This window comes from Gadus morhua, chromosome 17 (assembly GCF_902167405.1).
Source record: "Gadus morhua chromosome 17, gadMor3.0, whole genome shotgun sequence".
Lineage (NCBI taxonomy): Eukaryota > Metazoa > Chordata > Actinopteri > Gadiformes > Gadidae > Gadus > Gadus morhua.
Genome location: NC_044064.1, coordinates 12,159,178 through 12,186,677, shown reverse-complemented (window position 1 = coordinate 12,186,677; position 27,500 = coordinate 12,159,178). Strand labels below are relative to the sequence as shown.

At 45.4% G+C, this 27,500-nt stretch overlaps 3 protein-coding genes, 1 long non-coding RNA gene and 3 other non-coding genes across 7 annotated transcripts in view; 6 read left to right on the top strand and 1 right to left on the bottom strand.

Moving 5' to 3' along the window:
• The window catches only part of cited1 (Cbp/p300-interacting transactivator, with Glu/Asp-rich carboxy-terminal domain, 1), a 7,755-nt gene extending 374 nt beyond the window's left edge, over nt 1–7,381 (top strand). The window contains exon 2 of the mRNA XM_030337744.1: nt 3,487–7,381. Coding sequence (XP_030193604.1) covers nt 3,506–4,144 — 639 coding nt within the window. The 5' untranslated portion in view covers nt 3,487–3,505 and the 3' untranslated portion in view covers nt 4,145–7,381. The remainder of the gene's footprint in view (nt 1–3,486) is intronic.
• Nucleotides 5,774–11,043, bottom strand: LOC115529207 (uncharacterized). The gene is made up of 6 exons (XR_003973494.1): nt 9,889–11,043; nt 9,621–9,667; nt 9,324–9,409; nt 9,004–9,176; nt 8,782–8,830; nt 5,774–8,566 (listed from the first exon to the last, which is right to left on the bottom strand). It is a non-coding gene; the product is annotated as an uncharacterized LOC115529207 (long non-coding RNA).
• Nucleotides 11,044–11,462: 419 nt separating this feature from the next.
• On the top strand, nt 11,463–17,561 carry rps4x (ribosomal protein S4 X-linked). The gene is made up of 7 exons (XM_030337743.1): nt 11,463–11,541; nt 12,064–12,141; nt 12,688–12,868; nt 14,745–14,842; nt 15,124–15,295; nt 16,381–16,538; nt 17,405–17,561. The coding sequence occupies exons 1-7, from the start codon at nt 11,539–11,541 to the stop codon at nt 17,504–17,506; spliced, it is 792 nt and encodes a 263-aa protein (XP_030193603.1). The 5' UTR covers nt 11,463–11,538; the 3' UTR covers nt 17,507–17,561.
• On the top strand, nt 13,715–13,791 carry LOC115530050 (small nucleolar RNA SNORD61). Its single transcript, XR_003973692.1, has one exon. It is a non-coding gene; the product is annotated as a small nucleolar RNA SNORD61 (small nucleolar RNA).
• Nucleotides 15,660–15,729, top strand: LOC115530053 (small nucleolar RNA SNORD61). The gene has a single exon (XR_003973694.1). It is a non-coding gene; the product is annotated as a small nucleolar RNA SNORD61 (small nucleolar RNA).
• LOC115530052 (small nucleolar RNA SNORD61) lies at nt 16,967–17,036 on the top strand. The gene has a single exon (XR_003973693.1). It is a non-coding gene; the product is annotated as a small nucleolar RNA SNORD61 (small nucleolar RNA).
• Nucleotides 17,562–25,039: 7,478 nt separating the features above from the next.
• Nucleotides 25,040–27,500, top strand: part of nhsl2 (NHS-like 2) — a gene marked incomplete at its 3' end in the record, with an annotated part of 46,480 nt that continues 44,019 nt past the window's right edge. Inside the window, 1 exon segment of the mRNA XM_030337741.1 lies at nt 25,040–25,797. Within this exon segment, the coding sequence (XP_030193601.1) occupies nt 25,500–25,797 (298 nt within the window).

The following is a 27,500-nucleotide window of genomic DNA, read 5'->3' as shown; positions in this document are numbered from 1 at the left end:
CGAAGTATATATGTATATAGCGTTGTCACTCTGTTTGTTTTGGACTGGGGTGATCCTCCATGAGGTTATTTTTTTGGAGTAGGCTACTAACATAACATAAAAATGAAGTCATTCGTCTTAAGTCAGACCGTTGGGGGGAAAACAAAACGAACCAACCGCAATGACCTCAGAATTATCAACATTTAAGTGGAAGTCATTTAGAGTCTGGAGGGGAAAGTTTCAGAGGGAGATGGACCAACTCGCTTTTTAAAAAAGTGACGCGACTAACCGCCTTCACCAGAGTGTTATTTTGTTAAGACTATAACAGGACGATTGATGACTTTGGACCATTGCAGTTTTCCATCTTCTCTGACGTAGCGACGGTTAAAGCATTGTAATTGCTCCTATTAACGTAATTTAACCTACTTCCAATTTCCCACCTCCCTGGAAGAGATGAGGCAAAGTGCATGCGCGGCAATCAAAACAAGCGTAAACGCCCCACGCTGCGACACCATATGGCGTGCGTGTGTGGGAGTCGGTGTGTGTGTGTGTGCGTGTGTGTGTGCGCGTGTGAGCGTCTGCGCGGCTTCGTTCAATTTGCTCGTCACGCATTAATTGTGTAATTGAAACCGCCGTTGTCTACGGCAGAATGAGGAGCGCGCTTTCTGTGACTTTTATCCCCCATCCTATTATCCATCCGCCTTCTCTCCCTCACACCCCCCCCCCCCTTTCTCCTTCTCCCCATTCGCCGGTATTCTTCTTTCTTTTGGTTGTGTTCCACTGTCAGTTAGCAGGCCTATGGTTTATTTGTGTAGCGACGTACAGACAGATGATACGCTGCTCCTGATTGATTGCATTATATTGGGCCTGCTTGTGCGTGTAGTTAAGCTTACGACATCACGTTTGTGGGAACACACTGTAGAGGTCTTCATCAGGACTGACAGTAAACACGCCATGAATAATGAACACACGCAGGCATGTACACACACACACACACACACACACACACACACACACACACACACATGGTTAACCTCTTTTGGTGCTTGCTCCTATAGAGATAATTGCTACAGGGAGGCATGCAGCTGTACAGAGCTGATAAAAACACACACACACACACACACACACACACACACACACACACACACACACACACACACACACACACACTGTCTCCGTCTCCCCCTTACACACACGCTCAAAGATACCACAGCTGTCAATGGCAGGGCCCATTGTGTGTGTGTGTGTGTGTGTGTGTTTCATTCAAGCGAGAAGGAGGGGATCAGTATATTAGGCGATTAACTTACTCAGAGAATGGCTGCATGACTGTGTGTGTGTGTGTGTGTGTGTGTTTATTGGTGAGAACATGTTGTTTGAACGTGTAATCTAAACCATCTTTGGTAATCCAACATGGGCCTTCGAGAATTTCCTTACGTGTGTGTGCGCGCTTGTGTGTGTGTTTGTGTGTATATGTGTGTGTTGCAAACCTTTCCCTCAAATGTGTTGGAATAAAAAAAACGATAATTATGTCAAGCCATTGTATGGCACAGTAAACATTAGGATTTCACAACAAACATACTTACACACTTATCGTCCATATATCGACAGACTTTCTTCCTCGCCGTACGTTCTCAGGTTTATATTTCCCACCATTTATCCCTTAAAGCCAAACATACGCTCAATTTCGCTCTTTCTCTCTCCTTTACTCTTTGTGTCTCTCTCTCTTTTAATCTTTCTATTTCGCACTTCCTTACTTTGTCTCCATATCTGTCTGTCTTCCATACTGACTCTGTCTCTCTCTTTTACTCTCTGACTTTATCGCTCACTGTTACTCTGTCTCTGTGTCTCTCTCTCTTTCACCCTCTGTCAATGTATCTCTCTCTCTTACTCTATCTCTGTGTGTGTCTCTCTCTCTCTTTCACCCTCTGTCAACGTATCTCTCTCTCTTACTCTGTCTCTGTGTGTCTCTCTCTCTTTCACCCTCTGTCAATGTGTCTCTCTCTCTTACTCTATCTCTGTGTGTGTGTCTCTCTCTCTTTCACCCTCTGTCAACATATCTCTCTCTTACTCTGTCTCTGTGTGTCTCTCTCTCTCTTTCACCCTCTGTCAATGTATCTCTCTCTCTTACTCTGTCTCTGTGACTCTTTCTCCTTTACTCTGTCCATGTATCTCTCTCTCTTATCTTGTGTCTCTGTCCATGTCTTTATATATATATATATATATATATATATATATATATATATATACTGAAACACTCACTATCCTCTTTGGTACTCCGTGGGTTTGTACCCTTTGGCCTCTTCATGGTTAATGTACTGCTCAATAGGTCAGGGCACACACACACACACACACACACACACACACACACACACACACACACACACACACACACACACACACACACACACACACACACACACACACACATCCAAAGTCATGTGTGTGTTCTTAATTAGGGTCCCTCCGTTTCCCAAACAGATCAGCCCTCTGTTGCCGGGTGATTTATTAGGTCATAAGAACAAGACTTCAACATGTCCACACACACACACAACCTCCCCTGTGTGTGTGTGTTTGTATGTGTGTGTATGTGGTTGTGTTTTAGTTTCTGTGGCCTCCTTTCTGATGCATGGTTTCTATTGAACAAGCGTTTTAAAAGTTTGATGAGCCTGCCTCTATGATACTTAAAACCCTCTTTTCCTCTTGTTGATGCATATTAAAACAATGGGATCAAGTGGGCTCGGATCATGAGATGTGGTTGAGTTCTTATCGGTTGTTGGTCCCATGCTGGTAGCGAGTGAAACCCTATTATTGTTAGCTTTGCCTGTTTTTCATTAAATCTCATGTCTGTCTTCTATGAAATAACTTTCTAGTCACCGCTAGCTCATTACGCTCTTCACTTTCAAGTACTCATTCAGTACCATCGGGATTTCATCCTTGAAGATCCATCTTTGATTTACTCTGAGTTGATCAAATCCTAAAGATTTTCTGAGCAGCGGTGGCCATAGTCAGGCATTCACTAAAAACTATCGGTCTGTCTATCTATTTACCATCTATCAGTCCATCTATCTATATACTTGTCTGTCTGTACTCGTTTTTCCATTGTGAGTAAACCAATGAAGATAGTTCAGTTTGTTTGGATGAGCGAGCTTGGTTTTCCGATGAGGTCATGGAAGCATGTTTGTGTGTGTGTGTGTGTGTGTGTGTGTGTGTGTGTGTCTATGATATAATGTCTGGTCTGCACCAGTGGATTTTGCATTTTTGGATCGATCTGATTCATGCAGATAGCGTTACATTACGTCGCTAGTCTCTCGCTGGGGCCTCCGCTCGGAATTGCCGCGTCCTGATTGCGATCTCAACCGGGTGATGTCATCGGGTCTGCTGTCGGCCCCTTCAGAACTCTCATTTGACATCACAACAGTAAAATCTCCTGTCTGTCTCTCTCTCTCTTAATAGACGTAACAAAATTAAATCGAAGTTTTAAATTAATAAATCTCATCCCTCTCCTAGGCATTGCACCTCCCCGGTGATGACATCACTGTTGTACCCTGGCCCCGCCCACGTCATGAAGGACATCTCCTCCTCCTCATCATCATCCTCGCCGATCACCTCCTTACTCCACTACCCCTCCTCCAAGACCGCTGCCGTGCCCTTCTCCCCATCCCTCTCCTCCTCCTCCTCCTCCACTTCCACGTCCCCAATGCCGATGCTCTCCTCCTCCACGACTCCCCTCTCCAAGCCCCACTCCTTCAGCCTGCAGACAGGACCCCACCTCATCGCCAGCATGCAGCTCCAGAAGCTCAACTCCCACTACCAGAACCTGGTGGGCTCCGTGGGAGGGGTCGGAGGAGGAGTGGGACCCGTTGCTCAGAGGGGGTTCCCCCCCGGCGCCGGGACCTCACTCCTTAATTCCTCCACCTCCTCTTCCTCCTCTGTGCTGGTCGGAGGCGGCGGCGGTACCGGGACGGCTGTTGGCTTCGGGCTTGGACCCCCGGGCTCGGGCACGGCGGCCGGCGGTGGCGGGGGGATCGACTTTGAGGCGGTAGACGAGGAGGTGCTGATGTCGCTGGTGGTGGAGTTGGGTCTGGACCGGGCCAACGAGCTCCCCGAGCTGTGGCTGGGCCAGAACGAGTTCGACTTCATGGCCGACGTGCCAGCCGGCTGCTGACCCAAAGAGAGAGAAAGAATAGGAACACACTAACTGTTTCAAAAAAAGAAAAGTACATTTTGCGTCGACAAAAGAATGCGAAGACTGGCGTCCTCCTGCCTTCTATTTAGTTTTTCTTTACGTTATCGTTCCCGGCCCGTTGACTCACGCAGAGGAAGTGAGAGGGAACAAACTGTTGGGAGTTCATTTGAGGACATATTTAGTTTTTGCGTTGACAGCGTCTGAGTTTAAACGGTAGCGACACATCGCTCCTGAGAGGGATGCTTCCCCGTCTACGCTTTTCTCGTCTTCTCCACCGTAACGAGGACGTATACTTACCCTTTAAGGAAATTTAGTTTAAGTCCGTCGGTTGGTTTCTATTCTCGTTTTGCCCCGATTAAGACGGGCGTCTGGGTTGCAGACGCTCATTACGTACCTCGGATTCTGCCGACGGCGACGGCTAGCGAACAAAAAACTATTTGGAGCTTAACCGTGGAAGACCGCAGCGATACGGGAACCCGAAGGAAAACCGTTCCCGGAACGGAGGACTGCTGCGTTTAGGATCTCTCTGTCTCTCTCACCACTCCCTCACTCGCTCTTAATGAAAAGAGAGTGATGGACAGTAGAGGTGAGGTCCGCTCGGTGGAATACAAAGAAGCACCTGTTGCACTTGTTTTTTTTCTTACACTCTTTGGTTTCCAACCCCTCCTATTGGGGATTTCATTTTGGGAAGAAAACGACCAAAACATAAATGATTTTCGACAGATGATAGAAATGTGCAACAGGAAACGCAGAATGTGTGCGATACCACGAGTCACGACAAACATTACCATTTCCTGTTTTTCTTTTAAAACGGACGGCGGTTGTCTTTGTTCCTATGGGAACGGGACCCGGGGCGTAGTCACGTCCACAAAGCCAGCGATTGTCTAGGGAGCTGTTATCTCCAAACCAACTGTATCTAATGTTCTCCTTTTCATTTCCGTATTTGTGTTTAAACCAATCAGATCCTCCCAGCAGGACATATTCTACCTTTCAGAGAGTAATGAACGAAGGGGCGACGAGAACCACAGTCTAATGCATTTCATTGTCATTCTTATCAAGGTCGAGGAGGGAAAACATACTTGTATTGGCTTGCATGAGGCAAAAGAGAGGGCTTTCAAAAAAAGGCTTGTTTAATTATGAGGGGGATAACCTGACAAAACAGCCACAATATGTGGCTTTACTCCAACGTTCTAATGTTCACATCGCCACCTTCAGATTGTTGATTTAGCTGTTGATTTGTTTGTGACTGAAATAACACAGTTCCCATCGCAGTTTGGACTCATTTGATTTCACGGTTCCCTATTCACATGACATAACTAGATTGGAACTCATCGCAACACTGCCTTGCTCAACGGCACTTGAGACGCTATCTTTGCTAACAATTTTTGCACTGCGGATGTCTCAGCGGTCACCGTGGCATCGCCGTGGCAACCAACCAGCGATGCCACGGTTAGCCTCACCAAACATCTGGATTGGGAGTAAAAGTATTGTGTGTGTGTGTGTGTGTGTGTGTGTGTGTGTGTGTGTGTGTGTGTGTGTGTGTGTGTGTGTGTGTGTGTGTGTGTGTGTGTGTGTGTGTAACTCATCCATGGAAAGAAAAAAAGCGCATGCCAGCCCTCATGCATTTATTTAGAGACAGACATCACTGTTGGGTCAGCTTACAGACGCACGCACACACATACACACGCAACTCTATCTTCTCCTTTTCTTAGCGTTCTTGTTTGTCTATTTAATGAAAGGTTTAAACGGCCATGACACTCGAGTAAAGCTTGACGGAGGACAGGGTTGATTTAGTCAGGGTTTCTTAAGCTGACCTAACCTTGTTCCAAAGATAAACAGACAATCTACTGTTGAGGTCGCTCTGAGAAAGACATTTCCAATAGTCATTTTCTTTCTTAAACGAATGTTATTTAAGCATTAGGGCTACTAAACGTTTGTTAGTTTGACATGAGGGGGCGGCATTTTGTTGCCACTCAATTTCTTCACGCGTCCATCCAATAGTTTGAATTCTCCCACGACTTTTAATTTCCTCTCTCCACTGACCCTCATGAGTTGGTTAATCCGTTCTGGGACCCCTAGCCAGGTCTTTAAAGAATTCAAGGTAACCCCCCCCCCCCCGCTCCTCAAAATCCTGCTTCAATTAACTTGACCTTCTTTCATAGCTCTAGTCGCGCCAGGTGGGCGGGGTCAAACAATGACTGGCAACCATACAACGCCCACTGGGGCTTAAGGTCCCGATATAAAGGCTATATAAAGGCTTCTGTGTACATTGCTTTGATTTAGATTCTATACCCTGGCATGACCTCTACCCTCTTAACCTGCTTCCCCCCCCCCAGCCTCTAAAACCTGTTGGCAGGCGGGGAGACGATGAACACGTAAATGAGCACAGTGACTGCTCTTTGTGTACTAATTGGATTTCCTTTTGGTTCAGCGTGTTCTTTCACATGAGCAAAAAGATTAATTAAAAAGCCATGGAGGCAACAAAACGATATTGGAACCATTCTTGTTATGCACCATCAAATATAACAAAACATAGGTTAGGGGCTCCCAGTCATGTCTGCACAGTGATTGTGTGCGTGCGTGTGAGATTACGTTGATTCTGGAAATATTAGTTTTATTTATTAGGTTTACCTAATAGTTCTCCCCTCGTGAAATTGTGTTTAATATGAGTCGGAGGGGGGTTTCATCTTGTCCAACGTGGATATACGGCGACCTCATCTAGTGTTGTACTGGCCCAGACTTCGCCCTACAAGGAAATGTTTCAGCAGAGGATGGCTCTCGTGCCATACAAAGCGTTGTGCAAAATGTAATAGATTTAAGACCTGTTTTGACTTATTGACTGTCTGAGGTATTCAGCTCGCCATCTGGGGATCACAAAAACACAGCAGTTGATGATTATTTTTCACACAATTTTTTTTTACGATCCACTAACGGAAATGTGTTTGATTCCTCTCGTCTGAGACTCAACTTTTTTATCTGGACGGATTGTTCTCCATTTTCCATTCAGATTAACCTTTTTTCTTTTTAGTTGGTTTACCAATGATGACGTGATTATTCAAAGATGATTCCTTGTTTAAAAAAAAAAAAGCACTTTTTGTTCGACTGCTCTCACTTGTACATGCTCATGAATATGTAAATGAACATTATTGAACAACTGTATTTTTGTTACTCATCTCCGAGATTGGGGAAACATAAAAATGTTTATGACAAAGTTAATTGAGTGAGACTTTTTTTTTTACATTAAACCCATATACTTTAGCAGTATATATTCCGATTGCAATGCGGTAAACGAGCCTTATCAAAAACACAAATTGATGTTTCAATTAAATTAATTGTTTACTTGGAAATTCAGAGCGCTGCTCTCCGACTTTCGCACATACTGCCACCTTGTGGCCTTTTCTGTATAGCACAACTCTAATAAATCAATAAGACGTTACATTGGAGTTACAATGTAACACTATGTCAACGACCATGTTGAACAGAACCCTATCAATGTGATAAACATTGTTATCAACGGTATTTATGACTTCAGAAATTGTTAATATGTGTGCTCACAGATGCTTTAGTGTGTGTGTGCGTGTGTGTGTGCATTGTTGAGTTCTGACAAGTTTGGTCCCAAATCCCCAAGTCCATTAAACAGACATCCGACAGATAGACCCTCATTTTGAGTGACAGTATTATTATTGTCTGGCATTGCAGCTCAGTCGAGAGTTTGGGCCGAACGGTTGACAGATGAAATATCCACTCAACGATCAACCAATAACACATTCCACTTGGTTCACGTTCCAGAGGTGATTGACGGAGAACCCGTCGAATCAGAGAATGTGTCATAGGTGACAGCCAGCCTTTCCAGTCTTGTGTGTACAAATTAAAAGTCAACAGATTTGTGAATAGTCTGAGGTTCAGTGGGAAAATTGTGATCCAAAAGTTTGTTTACCCTACTTCGACGCTATTCTCCCGCCTCGGTTAGAACCGGATGATGTCAGAGCCGTCGTGGAATCGTTGTTACCGTGGAGACGGAACAAAGATGCCGCCTCCTCCGCAGTCCGACCGCCACTGGAACATGTCATCTGCCTCCTCTCCGTATCCCTGCGCCACCTCTACATGCGGTTCACACACAGAGCACTAGGGGGCGCCAGAGTCTGGCCAGTGAAAAGCGTCTCCTCATCATTCACGGTCGTCCCCGTCTCTTCCTGTACATCCTTCTTCCCGAGGCCGAGGAGAGGGCGTTTCCGAGAGAGCGCTAACGTTGGATGGGGGGCCAGCAGCGGCGGAGCTAACTGGGCGCTTTCGGTCCTCCTGCTCCTCGCTTTCCTCTCGGCGTCCCCTCACCCAGGGGATATCTTCTTCCTCGCCTTCATCCTTCACGGTCACCCTCACCCAGGCCCTGCCGTCCGCCTGCTACGCCACACGCACAAATATATTATATGCATAGAATCATCTAATCCTATTTTACCGACAGGTGCGAGGCTGATTACAAGCAGTTTAAAATTCTACCCCTTTGTGACATCACAACACCCAGAGTGTCCACCCAGATGTAGACTGTTCACCTACAAAGTTCCATTGAAAAAAAACGATTTGATATAAAAAAAGTTTGAGAAAGTTTGACACCCTACCTGAGATGAAGGGCTATCTGTGATGTGTAGCTCCCCTCTAGATCACAGGCTGAAGGAGAGAGGGGGATAAAGAGAAAGCAGATTAGTTTACTGTATGCTCTCAGTAATAGCTTCTCTCAATCACTTCACACTTTCTCTCAGTTCACAGAACCAAAAACCATGAGGGGAATGAGAAATTATGATCTTGGAAAAAGACATCTTGGATCACGGCGAAGTCATTACCTCTTGCTGTTGGCGTGCCAGTCTGTGACATCGTCTGGAAGGGGGAGGCGTGGGGGAGATCCATCATAGGATTCAGTGTCGTAGTGCCGCTGTCTCTGCGGGTTTCGAACAGACAACGTCCAGCTCGTCTCTTATGCGGTGCACACCGTGTTCTGGCACCTTCACTTGGAACGCTGTGGAAAGGGGGGGAAACGACAAGAAACAAACCACGTCGCTACATAAACTAAACACTGTGCATGAATTATCTTACAACTCAAATTTTTAGTTTTTAATTAAAAGTTCTGGGTTGGATCCCCGATGGTATTGAAAGGGCAACACACCCTCGGTTCTCTTTGAAGGATTCCGGTTCTCCTCGGTTTGCAGAGCCCCCGAGCTCTCTGTCTGACAGGCTGCGTCTCTAGTCACTCTGTGGAGCAAAATGGAGGTAAAAAATTAAATATATATATCCTAATTCCACCCAAAAAAAAGGAAGTGGTGTTTCACCCCCCATCCCCCATCCCTTTTTTTTTTCTCTTGTGTTTACCAGCGGTGTCAGCACCAAGGATGCACAATATAATAATAACATATTTTTTCATCTGGCCCAAAAGGTGTTCATTAGGAGTGAAAGAACTGTTTACACTTAATCTAAGATCTTGAATTCTCCCGGCTGCATCTTCTGCTGAGCCTGAAAAAAATAAAAAAAATTAAAACCTCAAATATTTAAGTACAATACATATATTTAAAGGTATAATAAAGCTAATGAATGACAATTGCTTAAATGTTGAAATGTAACGCAACCAACAAAACACAACACTATCAATGGCCCCAACAGTAACTGAAATCCCGACTATACAACTGTAATTATGCATGATGTTAAAGGTTGAATACATTAGTCGTGCAACTCACCTGGTGGTTTGGCAGTCTTGGGTATTAGTTTTGGGGAAACCTTAAAGCGGGACGGATCCAGGTTTCAGACAGACACTGCCTGTAGGAGACTTGTCGAGGTCGGCAGGTGTGAAATGACGGCTACAGGTGGGTGTTCCAGCACTTCCACTATTCATACTCACTAAACAGCGTCCATTTCGTTTGGACAAAGATATCAGTGACTTTGACTTTGTTGCAGAAGTCAACTTTAGTTGATTTCAGTTTTGAAAGTCTCTTCATCGCAATAGAGATGATTGCCAGGGATAAAAGTCGTCCTTGGTCAGTCCGATTCGGACTGCAAGTTTGGAGCGAGTTGTTGAAATCAAAGTATCAACGTTCAGAATCAGAGGGGAGTAATAGGGGACTCTGAGCTTTTCGCTGCCATCCTCGTCCATCCCTGTAGAAGGACAGCAACAAGCAAGACTGCGCCATTCACCGGGTCCAGCATCATTCAACTAGGCTCTCACCATGACTTATTGTCAACACAAGGACACATCAAGTATCTTCGGGACACACAAGAGGATCACCAATTCAATCCAACTTCCGTGCAGCCAACCCTGCAGTGAAGAAGCCATCTCTTCTTCTGCTTTCCAACAATTAACATATTCATCCAACATAAGCATTTGATAACCATGGAGGAGATTTGAGGGTATATGTAATCATAGCAAATCCTAGATCACACCCTTTGAGCATCACAAAACACAATAAGAAACACTTATTTTGATTCCAAGTAGCCAGAAGAGACGCACCATTGGAGAAGTGATACATGGAGATGCCTTGGAGTCCGACAGCCTTGCTGCTCTCTTACGGATAAAAGCTGTGATCCTGCCCATCTCGTACACGGTCTTATGGTATTTACTCAACATTGAACGGCATCTTGTATACACCGCTTTGTGAAAGCCATCGCACGGTGTCACCCTTGCTCCCGTTATCGCCTCTAAAGTCTGCGTGTAGTCCGGCTTTTCCCGGGAGGAAGCTCTCCCGGTCCTGCATGGCAACAGGTTGTGTTTGTTCTTCTTGTTGAGGTTGAAAGAGACGCAACATGGACGGCAAACATCGGGGGATATCTGTGGAGTTTTCTCGTTTATCATCTTCTTGTTGAAGAGGGAGAGGGCGAAAGTTTCTCATCGTCTTCTTCTTCAGTTGTTTGTGTGTGTGTGTGTTTTAGATTGCTGCCCTCCAGAGGAACTCTGAAGTACCAGACGAAAGACACAATTCTGCTTTTCAAGGATTCCTCTTATTCTTGATGCATAGTTTTTCCGCTGAGGAGTTTTTCCATTAATATGTAATAGCTACAACTTAGCAATGCATATCGATTTGCAATAACAACATACTTTAAAACAACTCCTTGAATGAATTAACCTACTTGGATATAGTCTATGGCCAGGTGTCTACAAACCTAGTCAACGTTTAAATTGATCAGATATACATATGTACAGTATTATACACAAATATTTACTATAAACTAAATATTATGATTTATTTAATGATCGAATTGATATGTATGACCATATCATAAATAAGGAAGGTCCTCCATCTATGCTATTTTTTTCTGTCCCTCCCGGTCTGCCGTATGCGCGTTTATCATCCGGGGCCGGAAGTAAGGAGGTCCTTTCCCCCGCAGACTCCAACATGGTGAGCCGTTTACTCTCATGATTCCCATCCGAACTCATCTTTAAACATCACTTTCTGTTGTCCAACTATCACGCATTTTAACGTTACAATCTATAAAGTCCCTATCTATAAGATGGATGATGGCAAAATTGCAGATTAATCAAATTTATTTCGTTGTTAAAGTAATGGGACTGTGAACCTCAGTGTGGCTATCATTCGTTGCAATGCTAGTCATTAGCATTCAGTACATTGTAGTATACACTTCCGCTATTGTGTCATGCTTTTAACAATAAGTACGCGATATTGTTTTCTCATAAGGTGTTGTGTTGAGAAACAAGCCGGTATTTGTGTTGTAAAAGACAAACTCAATGTTAGGCCGAATCCGGGTTCGGCTCCCCCTCGTCTGAATGTATAGCCATTAGCATTAGTGGCTAACCCGCAAGAATCCTTCGCTGTCTTGCGTGGGAAATGAACGTACTGCGTCTCCATGCTCTATGCTCTGCTCTATTAACGGTATGTTTAAACAATCTGGCACCCTTCTAGGCACGAGGACCGAAGAAGCACTTGAAGCGCGTCGCGGCGCCCAAGCATTGGATGCTGGACAAGCTCACCGGAGTATTCGTAAGTCTTTATCTGCTACTCTATGTTCTGGGTATCCTGGTTGTGTCTTTAGGTCTTGCTAAGCCCCTAGTGAGGTCTTCGGGGTTGGTTCATGTTTAGTTGTGTGTACATCCTCGGTCTTGAACCTAACGGGACATGTGTTGATGATGGCATGCAGTTTTCTTATATGTACCTGGTTCATACTAGCAGTCCTTATAATAAACATTGAGACACACAAAATACATCTCCATCTATGTTGTGGGGTATCCTTACTGATTGTGGCCGTATGTCAACTGTAAGGTAGATCTCAATGTCCATTCTAATTGGAGTAATGCCCACTCCTAGACCAAAACATGGCATACCTATTCTTCTAACAAGGTGTGAACATTCCCCCTGAGCGAATGAATGGAAGAGATTTGTTTTTAACTCAAACTTTTTCCTAGTGGACCATAACAATTGATATAGATGTTTGATGTTCAATCAGTTAACCAGGTCTCCCATCAGGACCATGTGTTAATAACTCCAGGGTCCAGCAGGCTGACTGTATCGTCCCTTTCCCCCTCTCAGGCTCCTCGTCCTTCCACCGGTCCCCACAAGCTGAGGGAGTGCCTACCCCTCATCATCTTCCTTAGGAACAGGCTGAAGTACGCCCTGACTGGAGATGAGGTCAAGAAGATCTGCATGCAGAGGTTCATCAAGATCGACGGCAAGGTCCGCACCGACATCACCTACCCCACCGGATTCATGGGTGAGTCCCTGCACCATAGTAACCGGCTGGAGGGGTGTTCACCGGGGCAGGTTTATGTATCCCCCCCCCCCCCCACATGAATTTTCCCACATAGGTATGATGAGGGGAGTTAGTGATGGTGCGTGGATGTGGCATTCTGGTTATGACGTGTTTTCTCTGAAGTTTCTCAACTGTTTCAAAGAGAATGCCGCATACTATTAAAATGGATATGACGGCATCCAGTCTTTATATTCACGATGAGGATGAGGTTTTACTGGAAACCCCGCTCCTAAAGTAGAGTTAATGATGTTCTTTCAGATACTGCTTAACGTCTGGCCATGGATGTCTCTTATTCTTTGAATTGCCAGCATGCATATGGTCTTCTGCTAATGCTGAAAATGTCTCCTAAATGGGTCGGTTCCTTGTAAAGACATTTCAACATCAAACCTTGGGTAACCTCGAAGCAGCGCGATATGTAAGGGATGATGTTTAGAACGCCTTTCATTGTCGGGAAAATAAGCCCAGACAGGGCGAACAGGCGAATGAGTGGTTATATTGACGGTGATATGACAATATATTAGACCCCAGACCGTTCTGCTGGCGATTTTAATTCGCTCTGCAGCAGAGGCTGGAGATCGGGAAGATCGGGAGGTCCCGATCTCACCCGATCTCCCCCCCCCCCCTCCAGGTCTAATCTCCTGGTCTGTGGGAAACACTGAGATGGGTTCAGAACCTTTGGTCTGGATTGGCACATTGTTTCTTAAAAGGAAACCAGGACTACAATGTGATCCTATTACATGGTATATTATGTTGTGCATCCGAGACCACGGTTATACCAACTTTCATATGTAACTCGGCCGGAAAAGGGCAATGATGACCTTATACATTACTTGATCAGCACTGAACTGAAACCATAACAATGTCCTCTAAGAAGTTCTGAGCTCTTTGGTAGAACTACGTGTCCCTACATCCTCCCACCATTGGCCATCCATGGGGGTTATAACCCAGGCAATGAATGACATCTGCATCAGGAATGATTAGTTTATTTATAGTCTTGATTTTCTCATTGTCCTGTTAGGTGAACATCAGTTTCATAGCAGTCTTTTACGAACATTTACCTTAAGAATTTTGTATTGACCGTATGTTTTGCATGTGCACCCGTCAAAGAATAGCTGTCTTGTGTTTTCAGCTAATTGGATCCTTAAATGAACAATAATACTGTCTGGTTTGAGAGGAACCAATCTTGTCAGTGTCTCCTAGCAACATTTGTTTGATATTGCTGGGGTCAATTTCAGGCCACTGCTGGATGATACACAGGTTTTTGTTTTTTTAAGTGACGGTAATACACAGGGTAATGCTGGTTTTCTTGCTGTTTATACAACAGATGGGACAACGTCAACTGCCCTAGTTTAATGGATTAGACTGTTTTGGGCATTATTTCACTGGCATTTTACTACTGCACTAAGGAGAAAGGCATGTTATTCCTCTGTCCCGTTACTACTTTACTAAGGAAAACAATAATGTTGATGGCTCCTTGTAAAAGCACCACGTGAGATAACAGTGTTTAAGACTTTTGCGACGTCTTGCATTATACCAGGGAAATGTTGTGTGCAACCAATGCATAATCTGAATATTAAGTGGGGCTTGATTTCTTGATCCTCTGGATGGTGAAGTTAGGGACATCCCAAGCATATATTGGGACATCTCTCGGTGATGGACAGCGTAGGACTTGTTAGGACATGGGTATTCAACGTGAATGCATGCTAAATAAAATAGAATCAGAAGTTTGCAGATGGAAGGGCTAATCATCAATATACAGAACAATCTTTGCTGTAGGTTGTGTTGACAAAATGTGATGGGTGGGGTCTTGATGCTGATGTGTCTGTTCCTCCTCCAGATGTGATTAGCATCGAGAAGACAGGAGAACACTTCCGTCTCATCTACGATGTCAAGGGACGTTTCGCCATCCATCGCATCACCGTTGAGGAGGCCAAGGTAAACGCTCATTTAAAATCATGTTGTGTATCTAGTTTCTAATCGGAAATGTTGCAGTTGCCATGCTCCATTCTTTAGACTTCAGAATCCTTGGAGAATAGTTCTAGAATGCACCAATAGAATGCATCAACTCAATCATGCATTCATGAACCCTACTTTGTGGAAAGTATCTAAATTGAGAACGCAGCTTTGCCATGCAAATCGCCTTGGAAGCTTATAGCTGGACTTGCATTGTGCATACATATTCGTTTGATGTTAAGGTCTCCCTCCTTTCTCTGCAGTACAAGCTGTGCAAGATCAAGAAGATCATCATCGGCACCAAGGGAATCCCCCACTTGGTGACCCATGATGCCCGCACCATCCGCTACCCAGACCCCCTCATCAAGGTGCACGACACCGTCCGCATCGACCTGGAGTCCGGCAAGATCACCGAGTTCATCAAGTTCGACACCGGTACGTAGGCCTGGAGCGTGGGACTCTGCAGGGTGTTCACGTTTGTCTTTTCACATTTCACTGCCACGATGGTTCAGTGTCAGTGTCCAACCTATGTGATGTATTGATCAGCTTACACAGTGGACTGTCCCAACTGACGCGCTGGGAGGTGATCTACCATACATCTGGGTGGACCCTGCCATTGGTTACATCACAAACTTTCGATTTTAAAATGACTTGTTATAATTACTAAACCTCACACTCTGGGGTAAAATGGAGGTCTTTTTAAGTTATCATTTAAATCACACTTGATTTTAACAGGGTGAGTTTGAAGTGATCCATTTAGACTTGAACTTTCTTTGCAATTCTTAATGATTATCTCGGAGCAATGATGAAAAGTTGGTTTTGACAAGCGATGAAACTATTCACCAATTCCTCTAAGAAGTTCTGAGCTCTGTAGGTATCTTCTTATAAAATTGCAATTCATTTTTAACTGACGTTTTGAGGAGCACAGTGCATTCCACCTTGGCCTTTAGAGATTAAATAGAAAGGCTTCTTCCTCATGGATTGGGGCAGATTTGAACAGTTTATAAATTAAAGTAAAGTCTGTCTTGTCAATGTTCTAGCTTACAGACGCCCTTGATGATCTTTTTTTATACTTCTTTCTTGGCTTTCAGACTCCAAAGGTTTTTCTGAGTATAAGGTTAAACGGTTTTCTTTGAACACGGGGTAAAATGCTACTACCGTCTTAACAATAATTCTATTTAGCAGATGCTTTTATCCAAAGCTTTTGTATATATCCAACTACAAAACTAACGACGTCTTGCTTCTCTTCGTATATATATTTTTGCAGCGCTATATTCAGACGAAACACTAAACCTAGTCTTCTCCCTGCAGTCCCCAAAATTGCATGCTCTTTAAAAAAACATTTATGTTTGAGATTAAATGCACACCTACCGAACAAATATTAAACTATTTAGCCTCAGCCTTAAGTTATGTCTTAATTTACGAACAGTCCTTTGACATTGATTGTGCTCCAAGCTGGTAGATGTGAGTAGAGGTTGTCATGGGGACAGTGGTTCTAACTCCTCCCCTTCCTCTTCCAGGCAACATGTGCATGGTGACCGGCGGTGCCAATTTGGGTCGTATCGGCATGATCACCAACCGGGAGCGTCACCCCGGCTCCTTCGACGTTGTGCACGTCAAAGACACCAGCGGCAACATCTTCGCCACCAGGCTGTCCAATATTTTCGTTATTGGCAAGGTGAGAACCAAGACCATTAATTTGAAGATTTTTTATTCACCAAACTAAAAGTTGAAATTTAGCTCAAAACGTTCATCACACTGCATATGTTACTCAAAGGGGTTCCTATTTTAACTGCCACGTTGGTTTGGTGTAGCAGTGTCCACCTCGGCAGAGTCCACCCTGTATGACTTATAGATCAACCTAGCCAGGGGACTGAACCAACTGGCAGGCTGGGAGTTGATCTACATACATCTGGGTGGACCCTGCCATTAGTTGCATCACAATTTTATTCAATTTTCAAATGACTTGTTATCTGACTACCTCACACCCGAGGTAAAATAGAGGTCAGTTTAAGCAATCATTGTAACCATAGTGTGGATTTTTAACAGGGTGTTGAGTTTCAAGAGATCCATTTAGACTTTGCCATTCTTAATGTTTATTTCGGAGCAATGATGAAAAGTTGGTTTTGACAAGCGATGAAACTATTCACCAATTCCTCTAAGAAGTTCTGAGCTCTGCAGGAATCTTAATTTGCAATTAATTTAAAACTAATCATAAACTGACATTAAAGCAGTTTGAGGAGCACGGTGCACTCTTTCTTGGTCTCGATCGATTAAATAGAAAGGCTTCTTCTAGATTAGTTGTCTGCATATTGAATCAATATGCTTATGTATTCATGACAAACCCTTCTTGGAACTACCAAAGTAGATGCACTTTTTAATTATGTTTTGAGAAATCTCAAATGCTGTCCGATTGTTTACAATACTTTATGATCTCTGTTAATTTCTGATTTAAACTGAAATGTCATGTCGCTGGTCCATAGATTGCATTGAAGCGCCTGTTTTGCACCTGTTAATCGTCACCCCTCCTTCTTCCGTTACCAGGGCAACAAGCCATGGGTATCCCTTCCCAGAGGAAAGGGCATTCGTCTGACCATCGCAGAGGAGAGGGACAAGAGAATTGCTGCCAAGGCCATCAGCGGTTAAACTAGTCCCCAAAAGAGCTGGTTTTCAATAAACTGATATTTACTAAACACCTTGACTGGTTTGTCTGCTTTTTTTTTTCAAGTCACTGTGTTCTAACTAGAGTTGTCAGAATTTGATGGTGGAGGGGCCTCCTTCTGTTACAGTTGTGAAATAAAATGTATGGGAAATGGAGTACAATAGGGAAAGTATGCAGGGTCTTGGGGAGGGAAGACGTGGCAATTATTTTAAATTGGGGCTATTATATGCCATAACTTGTTTGAACGTATACTTGGGGAAGAGTGAACGTCATGATTTATGTTTGCCTTTTTTGAATCGAAGGTTACTGCAGGCCCTAGATGTAATCTGTCTACCTACTGGGTGATTTTTAGCTCACTACAAAGTGAGAGTAAGCTCCATAATTAACCGAAATGGTTAAATGAGCTTTAGAGTGACCTCTTTACAATGACTGGATCGACCCAAAGCAAACCTGTTGATTAGCGGTGTTCCTTGATGCAATCTCAGCCTTGAAGAGCTTTGAGGTTGGTTTCTCAACCCAAATAAACAAGTACACTGCAAAGTTGTATTTGCTTCCACAGGTACGGTGGGGATGTCACCCCTTGCCACGGGGTAACTAACGTAACCATAAATTAGGCCTAATATATGATTTGGTTGGGCTTTTATGCAGAACATATGCGGGGACATTAAAATACTTTTAATTGAATCAACTCCAATGTAGTTAAGTGCAGATTCAACCAAAGCACTAATCGTTGCTGGACAGTTGACTTTCTAAAGAATGAGCGGGCTTTCCTGAAATGCAGCATTGTAATTCAAGACTGTCTTTGGTTCTCTGGTCTCGCTCTTCGTGGCTATTCTTAGTTTATGCTCATCTCTGAAGTAGTTACCTAATCCCCCTCTCCCTCACTAAATCCCTACTTCCACTTATTTTCAGTTTTATCCATCTGTTTCCATATCTGTCTATTTTTACTATAAACGTCTCGTCTTTCCCTTCAAGACATTGAAGGCATTTTCGAAATATTTGGACTAGAAAATGTGGACACATTTTCCCTAATCTAATCTTTGTTAACACAGCATTATTTAATCATTTTTAACGCAGTTCTTGGAAGATTTTTATGATAATCCATTGCTGGCTGTGTAAAAACTATCATGTTCAAATTATCATCTGGTTTTAATGGAAATCAACCTTAAAACCCTGTTCTATCTCTTACAAATCAATTTCATATCTATAGTTTAATTTATGATATGTAACCTTTGTTTGTTCGACCCTTCATGAAAGTATTTTCTCCACTGAATTGGGGTGAGGGAGGTAGAAGAAATAGTAGTACTGATTGAATACATAGTATTTTCCCATGTCAATACCGTTTTCCTTTATTAACTTGAATAGAAGTGGAGGTAGAGAGGGGTGAGGGATGGAGCTGAAGAGAGGAGGGAGCTAGTGAGTGCAGTTAAAGAGATGGCAAGATCAGGGGGGGAGGTTGTACTCCTGTAATATCCCTCCCTCTTTCTCACCCTTTTAAGTTGCACAGTCTCTCCTTCCCTGCCTTTTAATCGCTGATCTCTCCATCTTACACTTACCTGTTCTCTTCATTCCTTGCCACCTCTCCTCCCTCCACCTCCCCCTCTCCACTTCCCTCACCTCCCCCCTCCCCATTTCTCTTTTAACCTCCATCTCTCAATCCCTCTCCTCTCCTCTCATCTCTTCATCCCACTCTTCTATTTATCTCCATCCCTCTTCTGTCTCTTCATCCCCCTCTTCTTTCTATCGCCATCCCTCCTCTCTCCATCACTCGCTTTAGAATCCTAGAGCATCTGCAGTCAGATGCTCAAAGGTATTCAAACTATAACATTCACAGCCACAAAGTATACACTCAACTGTAGTGTTCACCTGCTGAAGGAACTATCTGCCATTCGCTCTCATTCACCTCACTCACCCACCCTCTCACTCTCTGGTTTATCCTTTTTATCCCTGTAAGCACTCTATCTCTCATCCTCTTTATCTCTCTCTCCCCTCCCCTCCCCGCTATCCCTCTTTCTCTCTCTGTGGTCTGATTTCAGTTCCACTCCATATGGCGACTGCTGGGATCCAGCCTGTTCACTCACTCACTCACACACACACACACACACACACACACACACACACACACACACACACACACACACACACACACACACACACACACACACACACACACACACACACAAACACACACACATCCCCGCCCCCTACCCTCCCTGACTGCAGTGACTAAGCCTTCATATATTTGTTTTTGTGTGTGTGTGTGTGAGTGTGTGTGTGTGTGTGTGTGTGTGTGTGTGTGTGTGTGTGTGTGTGTGTGTGTGTGTGTGTGTGTGTGTGTGCATTCGCCTCATCGTTCCTCTCCCTGCAGTGTCCTGGCTCATGTCTCACCTCTCCCAACATACCTAAACAACACACACCACAGGAATCTGTGTGTGTGTGTGTGTTTGTGTCGGAGGCCCTGCCACGTTTTTAAAGTGCATCGTATGGCCTGCTGTCCTGATATAACTCAAACACGATATGCTGTCAGAACGAAAGCATGCTGCCTTTGTTGTTTTCACGTCGATTTGTTACTTACAAGGCGATGCTGAGAAAACGATCAAAGATTACAATCGATACCGGAGTCATGTCATAAATCAAATATCAACAACACAGAATGTCCACAATAGAACGTCAACTCAATTATAGATCTTTGAAACAACTATTAAACAGTTTAGACGAACGCATGTGTCAAAATTTTAGATTTGCAAAGTGCACATGCCATACATTTATGCATGGTAGGTTAGTAATTGAGGTAGCATGAGTTATGAGTAATTATGAGTTAAATCAGTTTTGGAAGTGTCAGAGTTTCTTCCCTTTTGCGTTAGCTAGGGATACATGACAAACTGACTTGGCGTGCTGTGGTTTTTATCATCCCCTGAGATGATGAAAGAACGCCACATCTTCTCGCCATAGAGTTGGCAGCCATTTTGTTTGTTTTCATAAGAGAAACCCAATGTGGCCATCGTCCCTGTTATAAAACAGACTCGGTCGAGTGCTCATAATCGCACACACATTGGCTCTGTCTCTTTGACACACACTAGCACACACACAAACATGCACGGCCGCACACACAAGCAAATGCACACACACACTCAAGCAAATATAAACAATTGTTCCTGGTCTTTGAATAATGAAATGTGACACTTGCCAGACGCAGACTTTGCACCAGTCCTGCATCCTCCTGTGAGTGGACACAAACACACTCTCTCACACACACACACACACACACACACACAAACACACACACACACACACACACACACACACACACACACACACACACACACACACACACACACACACACACACACACACACACACACACACACACACACACACACACAGACGCTCCATGTAAACGTAGTCCATGAATGCACGTGCACAAATCACATGCATACCAGGCTTTGAATCGCATTTGGCAGGAGTGCGCACAGAACAAGCTGTGGAAGAATGACAAAATGTGTGTGTTTCTGTGTGTGTGTGTGTGTTTGTGTGTGTGTGTGTGCCTGCGTGTATATGTGTGGGTATTTCGATGAATCGGAATGGCTGTCCACACAAACACAAACACGCACGCACGCACGCACGCACGCACGCACGCACGCACGCACGCACGCACACACACACACACACACACACACACACACACACACACACACACACACACACACACACACACACACACACACATTGCTTCCATGCATGTCCGTGCACACGTCTGTGTGTAATAGGGATTGGATGATTTACACACATAATCACTTTGAATTGTCCACAATTCATTATGCTGTTTAAACGATATAACTGCTGTTGTGTACAACTCTGTGTGTAGCGATGTTGCACAACACAGGGATTCCACAATTAAACCCAGACCCTTTACTCCGACTCATATTGTTGGAGTAAAATGTCACACCACTTTTGAATTGAAAATGGAATGGTGGGAAATAAACTTCCCACGTGAGACAGAACAGAGGGAAGGATGGAGAGACAGAGGGAGGAGGAGGTGGCAGTAGACAAGGCAATATGGAACGACGTGAAGAGAGACAGATGGAATGAAAGAATGAGACACACAATTGGAAGTTTATTTTTTCAAAGTTTGAAACTTATCTTCATGTTATTGGATCGTTTTGTGTTACCTGCTTTAATAACCATGCAATTATTTGACTTTGCCATGGTTGTTTTGATACATGCATGCCAATAAAGTTCAGCTGGATTGAATCGAATAGAAGAGAGTCAGGAAAGAGAGGGATGGAGAGGGAGCATTGGAAGAGACCGAGGGAGAGAGTGAGAGGTGAAGGTGGTAAGAGAGGGAGAGGGATGGAGGGGGACTAGAGAGAGAGGGGGAGGGAGGGGGACGTAGACAGAGAGGGAGGGGGCAGGAGGGAGAGTGAAGGGAGAGAGAGAGAGAGAGGGACGGAGGGTGAATTAGAGAGAGAGGGAAGGGGCAGAACGAGAGTGAAGGATGAGAGAGAGAGACGGAGGGGGAAGGAGAGAGAGAGGGAGGGGGGGCAGGAGGGAGAGTGAAGGGAGAGAGAGATAGAGATGGAGGGATGGAGGGGAAGTAGCGAGAGAGGCATGGAGGGGAAAGAACCAGAAAGGGGGAGGGAGAGAGAGAAAGGGGGAGCTGGATAGGGTTTTACTTCATGGTAACTTCAGGCTGTGAGTGCAGTGCTCTGGGCCTTCGAAACAATGAACTCAGTCTTCACATGAGGGAGGAGGTGAGAGGAGGAGGAGGAGACAGCTGTTTCTAATCAATTGCTTCCATGTGATTGACTGGCTGGTGTGCTTACCGGCTGATTGGTTAAATGGCCTGAGTGAATGGCAGGCTCAGCAGAGAGAACGGCGCTGATTGGTTGAATGGGTTGGGGACCAGGCTTTCTGATTGACTGACAGGATGACTGGATAAAAGTCGTTATCGTTTCTTTGTGTCTCAGTTTTAACGGCCTTGGAACTGCGTGCCTGACTCGTGTTGTGACTTCATGACTGACTGGGGGAATTAATGGCTGGCTAACTGATTTTCTGACAAACTGACTGTAAAACTGACCCAGAAATTAACTGTCTCACTAACTCACATGTACAGTCGCTGATATGATTTCTGGGCTGCTACGGCAACCACATGTTATGATGTCATGGGGCTGCCCCCCCCCCTGTCTGTCTTTCATTCCCTCTCTCATTCTTACAGTCCCCCTGGATCTTTTTCTCTCACACACACATGGACACACAATCCGCAAGCACACACACACACACACACACACACACACACACACACACACACACACACACACACACACACACACACACACACACACACACACACACACAAAGACACCATACATACACACAACATGCACAGACACACACACACACACACACACACACACACACACACACACACACACACACACACACACACACACACACACACACACACACACACACACACACACACATGCACACACATAACTTTCCCATGTGGATGTTCTCATTTGTGTCAATAAAAAGCAGTTTATGTTTGAACCCTCACTCACTCGCTTTCTCCATTTCTGTCCCTTTCCTGCATCCCCCCTTTATCACCCTCCCTCCCTCTCTGAACCCCCTTTCCCTCTACCCCCTTTCTGTCCCTCACTCATGACCCCTCTCTATCCATCTCCCTTTCCCTCTTTCTTCCTCCCTCTCTCTCTCTCTCTCTCTCTCTCTCTCTCTCTCTCTCTCTCTCTCTCTCTCTCTCTCTCTCTCTCTCTCTCTCTCTCTCTCTCTCTCCCCTCTCCCTGACTCCATCCCCCTCTCTCCACGAGTCAGAGACAAGCAGCATGAACAAAAACAGTTAGGTGAGCCAAGTTCACATTTGGGTGGGGCTGTTAAAGAGAGGAGAGGGGGTGGGGCTCTCGGACCAGATGTGCAGATGGAGGGAGGGAGGGAGGGATGGGGGAGGAGAGGGGAGAGGGAGGGGAGGGGATGGTGGAAGGAGAGGAAAGGGGCCTTTCAGAGTTGAAATAATACTCTAACGTCCTCCCTCCAGTGCTCTATGTGCTGGAGGGAAACACTGCGAGATTGCCTCCGTCTCCACTATAACGTCTGCTCTGGCCACAGGAAGCACCGCCGTGTTGAGGAAACAGTTTGGGAATAAGAGCGCGGAATTGGAGCCACAGCTTGGGGATGCATGATGAGTCTTAACAGGGCCGGGAGGATTGAGAGAGCGAGAGAGAGAGAGAGAGAGAGAGAGAGAGAGAGAGAGAGTAGATCACACCAGACTAGAGGAGAGTAAATAGTAGAATAGATAGTCGGGTAGAGTTACAGTGGAGTAACGTAGAAGTAGGCTGTGTATAGAGAATATTAGAATTGAGCAGAGATACAAGTCGAGATGAGAAGTGGATTTGGAATAGCGTAGCATAACAGAGTGATGGATGGATCCTTCCTATGTTCTGGGGACGGGGACAGGGGCCGGAAACCAGCAGTACATGGGGCGGAGTGACGCCTTGTTTCCTGTTTCGATGCGGCGATGTTCTGAAACTGACTGCTCTGCGTGTGTGGACGGTTCTATCAGAGGAGGGTTTTGATAAGTGTGTTTCTACACTGACAGGCCTACACAGTGTTGATGCGACGGCTACAGAGACGCCTGCCTCCCACTGGCCGAGGTCGTTTTCACCAATCACACGCTCAAGATCCCCCTGCCTCCTGCGACGTGATTGGTTGAAACACATATAAAAACGAATACAATCCTCTGAAGTCTAATTCGAGGGACTTCCGTTTGTGTACCTCAGTCCGTGGCGTTCATTCTGTCCATGCTGCTGTCTGCTGGTTACCAGGGACATTAGGTGTGTGTGAGAGGAAATGTGTGGTCTGTGCGTGGGTGTGTGTGGCACTTGGCTCAGAGCAGATACCCCCCACTGTGCCCTAGATTAATCGACGGTCCCCATAAACTACCTCCTGAGTTTGAATATGTGTTTCATTAGGGGGAGCGTGTGGGTTACTGTCATCGTTTGGTCAGGTGTGTGCGTGCGGCCAGTGTGGGCTCAGTTCAGGTGGGTGTCTATAAGACACAGCCGAGTCAAAGACAAGGATCAGTTTGCCAACATGGAGGGAGAGGGGAGAAAGGGCCCACAGTGTTCACGGTGTTTGACTCCGAGACAGAAGGTTCAGGGTTACGGGTTCAAATGACAGTCGACCCTTTTGACATCCTTGAGCAAGATGCCCCCTAACCACGACATGCTTCTTCGTGCATTGTAGATAGAGGTTCAATAACTGTATGATTGGGTAACTGTATGTAGATGTGTTTAGATGGATGATGGATGGACACAGAAGTAAATAGATAAACAAGAAAAAGTGTTCCAATTTCACAAACCCGCTTGCAGAGTAGAATAGGATTGCGGGTCTTTCACTCTAATCCTGTAGTTAAAACAAACGCGCTGTCAGACACACTATTGTCTTTCTAGGACGGTTAGTCGCCTGTGCGGGTTTCCAGCCACTGACACACATGACGCACGCCTTCACACAAGCTCGATCCAACAGCAGTGATTTGTGCCAGAAAGTTGTTCCTTCTCGCGTATACTGGTCTTATTGGTTCGATTCCCCTTTTTCCCGTCCTCCGCTTTGACGCGCCCCTCCCCCTCCGCGCGGCCAGCAGTCAGGTCCCGTCCCGTTCACTATCGGGGGGGAGGGAGGCGGGGGGGGGGGGGGGGGGGGGGGAAGAACACCGGACTGTAGCGCGCGCGCCTAGCCGGTGGACATTCCGCCTTCTCTCGGTGAAAAAAAATTCCCAACAATGACGGCGCGCGACGCACAACTCTCCCGGACGCACCAGATTCTCCACCGAACCGGAGTCGCTGCTGTCCGCCGTGGAATGCGCGTGTCTCCCCCGACAGAGGTGTAGTGTGCCCCATCCGTCCGTCAACCGTCAAGAGAGTTTCGGAGTTCGGCGCAGCGCGGGACGCGACGCCACAAACGATGCCGTTCTGCAAACGGACGATACTTCCGAAAGATGTGTGCCGCCGACGACGAGGGGGGGAGGACAGCGACGCGAACGCACCGATCGCGGGGTTCGTGGACCTGGTGGACGTGTGCGGCTTCGCGCTGTGCGCGGTTCTCCGCCAGCTCTCGGACCTGTCCCGCCACTCGGTCCGCATCCTCGAGGAGCTGGAGGGCGATCTGGTGGCCGTGTGTCGCCGCTCTGGTGCGCTCGAGGGGAAGCTGGTCGGCCTGCAACGGCACGTCGCTGCGCTGGTCAGCAAACCGCCTCCGAAAAGTAAGGCAACGACAAACACAGCAAACACAACTACAACAATAAAGTCACGTCCCCAAACAGCAGTTCCCTTGCCTTGACCCGAGCTTTAAACCAGTGCTAGTTGACACATTTACGCGCCAAGTTGTGCGTTTTATTGCAATAAGAAGGGGCATTGACGCGATGGCTGTGGGATAGTTGTTCGACACTTTCGGCGTAGTGTGTAGAGCTTGGAGCTTGGAATGTGAAGTTGCTTATAGTTGTCATGCGTGCTTAACCGCTGAGCCCTCTACCTGTCACTCCTCATTTCCACCCTGAACTCTGTCATTCGGGGTGTGTGTGTGTGTGTGTGTGTGTGTGTGTGTGTGTGTGTGTGTGTGTGTGTGTGTGTGTGTGTGTGTGTGTGTGTGTGTGTGTGTGTGTGTGTGTGTGTGTGTGTGTCAGTGTATCAATGCATCAATGTGTATCTCTCTTTCCTTAATCGCGTTGAGGGGCCTTAGCAAGTGCACATTGGGTGACTTTTGGAATTTGACATCTGAGGACTTAGTTTGTAACAGTAAACAGTGTCTCTGTGGGTAAGTCAGATGAGGACGGACGGAATCTGGTTTGCGTTGCGTCCACACACACCGCTGTTTACTTGGAGGCTTGTCACATGTAGGGCTACAGCTGCTGCCTTGCTCAAAAGCCTGCTAAACCTCGTCGCCTATGCTGTTTCTGCCTATAAACAGCAGGCCTGTCATTTACATTAGGCCACAGTCTTACGAATTATTTATGCTTGTTATGTATTGTTTAGATTACTTGAAAAACAATGAATAGCCTACAGAATGTTTCAATACGTCAGACTCTTGCCACTGACTGCATAGATTGACTTACAACCTCACAAACAAATGAAGGGCCGTAGGCATCTTGAGCGAACAATGCAGGTCAATACCCATCCATTCCCTACTAATACAGAAACAATAACCTACTGTGCTAAGACTCCAGCTCCAACTTCACTATCCCAATGGTTGTATTGTTTATACTGGAGACACTCTCACCGATGACCCCTGACCTATTATTCCTAGCTACTATAGTCCTTAAGCAGACTGCTTCAATCCAAAGAGACACGCAGTGAATTCAGATACGTGTGATTAATGAGCAGGTTAGGGGAGCTTGATAGCACAAAGATGTCTACAGGAAATCTGTTGATGTTGAGGATCGAACCCAGAACTTTATCAGGGTTATAAGGATATAAACCACTATCCACTCAACATCCTGCCCTTTTTAGGAAATGACACGTAAATGCTTAGAGTCTTATTTCTGTTCTGGACGATCAAATTAAATCCAAATACTTTTCCTTTTCAAATAAATAAACAGTCACAGAAGGGATTCCAAAGATTGGGAAATCTGGTTCTTTTCACTTTGTGTTATCTCTTTTATATCGTACAGTGTGATGTTGATTATTCATCCCTACAATCAATTTCCAAATCCTTCCATTGGTTACACCAGAAGTGGGAGTTTCCCCTTGGATGTGCAACACATAGATCCTAATGTGTTTGTCATACTGCCTATTATGTGTGTCTGTTCCTGTGTTGTGTAATTGGTGTCTTAATTGTGTCACGTCTCTATTGTGTGTGTGTGTGTGTGTGTGTGTGTGTGTGTGTGTGTGTGTGTGTGTGTGTGTGTGTGTGTGTGTGTGTGTGTGTGTGTGTGTGCTGGGAAATCAGGCCTGGGTTTATTGATTATCC